This window comes from Callorhinus ursinus, unplaced genomic scaffold (assembly GCF_003265705.2).
Source record: "Callorhinus ursinus isolate GAN/ISIS: 27379988/994484 unplaced genomic scaffold, GSC_fseal_2.0 scaffold400, whole genome shotgun sequence".
Classification (NCBI taxonomy): Eukaryota; Metazoa; Chordata; class Mammalia; order Carnivora; family Otariidae; genus Callorhinus; species Callorhinus ursinus.
In genome coordinates this window covers 28,028-29,875 of record NW_027397455.1, presented here as the reverse complement: position 1 = coordinate 29,875, position 1,848 = coordinate 28,028, and the positions used below count along the sequence as shown (strand labels likewise).

Sequence of the window (1,848 nt, the reverse complement as noted above, 5' to 3'; positions counted from 1 at the left end):
TTTTAGGAGGAGTCTTTCTACATTTTGCTAAGCACAATGCATATTGAACCTGGCTCTGAAATGCAGGAGCTATTTAGGATTGCATCTATGGCTAGCTGGGGTCAAGGGTTGGCTGAAAAGAGCACTGGGTATGGGTACTTTCTCTGCTACAGCTTGCCCTCCCTTTGCTGTTGTATTCCATTGACACCCTTTGAAGAGCAGAGTGGAATTAACCATCGGGAGTGCTTTAGTGTATCTTTGTGGTTCTCAGCTACCAGTCAGTGGGGAGTAGTGCTTGCTCAGCTGCAGAAGAATCACCCAGGAAGTCTGGCAAAAGCACAGATAACTTCTCTGTTCCCTCTCTCCTTTTTCCCACTTGGTCTGGGATGGTGCCTGGGAGTTAAAGGTCTCCAGTAGACAGGTATGGGAATGATTGCCCAAGAGCTTTCTGACCAGGTGTCCAGGTCGAGAATGCTATAAACCGATGGAATTTCAGTATAGAAGCTACCACCACAGATCCCATGGCTTTTCTCTCCAAATTTACAGGAGTGACTGTGTATGCAACAAAATGTGAGCTGCAGCCTTTGGAGTGATTTCTGCGGCCTTGGCAGTGGTGAGCGGTTTTGGCCTGATGTTGGACATTGGGGTGCCATTTGTGATCCTAGTTGCAAATTCACCGTTTCTTATTCTGGGTGAGTAAAACAAAACGTTGAGACTACACATTGTAAATGTGGGGGTGCAGAGTAGATAAGGGAAGGAGTTTAGGTTAGATTAAGCAAAATAATTATATTTAAGTGGCTCTATAGATCCAAAATGAGGTGACAGGAAAAAAGAAAGTCAAATTGAATATTATGTGTCCTTAGAGGTAGAGAAGTCTAGTACCCCAGATGGGAAAACACAGACAAGGGACATGAACAGGTGGTTCACACCCCAAAAGTCCGAAATATGAATCCCCGGAGATATAAGAAAAAAATAATTTCCTCTCTCAATTAACTGAGGGATGAAAATTAAACCAAAAGTGAGACACCTTGTTTTCTTACCAGATTAATAAATGTCAGCAAGATTGAAGGAAGGTTGTATGGAAATGAACACTCATTCTGCTACGGGACAATGATAAACTGGTACACCCTTCTGTTAGTCCAGTTTTGCAACAAATCAAAAGACTTAAAAATTAAACAGGGAATGCCTTTGGCTTACTGATGCCACTTCTAGGCATTTGTCCTAGTAACAAGTGCTTAAAAAGTAGAAAAATTATGTTCATTTTGGCAGTATGTAGAACAGGAAGGTTTGAAAGCCATCTAATCCCCTATCAACATGGGATTGGGCAACTCAAACGTAACATATTAAGATTTTGAATCCTATTCAGTCCTTAGAAAGAGGTAGATTTATAAGATCTGTAAGGTACATATAAGACCTAAAACCTCTGCCAGAAAAATGCCGGTTATGAAACAAGGTGTTCGAAATAGAGAGATACAGTTGTACGGGCGTATTTGTACAGGACAAATTCTGGATGGACATATGTAAAAATGAAGGGTGGAATTACAGTTGCTCAAATTTTCTCTCTGTATTTTCCTGTACTTTCAGAATTTATAATAAGCATGAGAAAACAAAGGTGTTTATATTTGAGGAAGCAAGGAGCTTGGAAGTAGTAGTATTTGGTTTCCCAGGGGAGACAGTGATGAGCTGTATACTGGATGTCTCGTCCACAGCTATACTTAGTCACTCAGTACCCCCCACAGCCAATAACAACTATGGTTAAGGTGTATATAATTGATTTAATGTAAACCAGGATTGGATAGTATGTGTATTCACGGGAGTATGAACGGTTCTGTGTGTGTGTGTGTGTGTGTGTGTGTGTGTGTGTGTGTG

At 41.1% G+C, this 1,848-nt stretch overlaps 1 protein-coding gene across 1 annotated transcript in view; it reads left to right on the top strand.

Annotated features, from left to right (window-relative positions):
• Positions 1-525: 525 nt before the first annotated feature.
• The window catches only part of LOC112817380 (patched domain-containing protein 3-like), a gene marked incomplete at its 5' end in the record, with an annotated part of 5,751 nt that continues 4,428 nt past the window's right edge, over positions 526-1,848 (top strand). Inside the window, 1 exon segment of the mRNA XM_025864447.2 lies at positions 526-671. Coding sequence (XP_025720232.2) covers positions 526-671 — 146 coding nt within the window.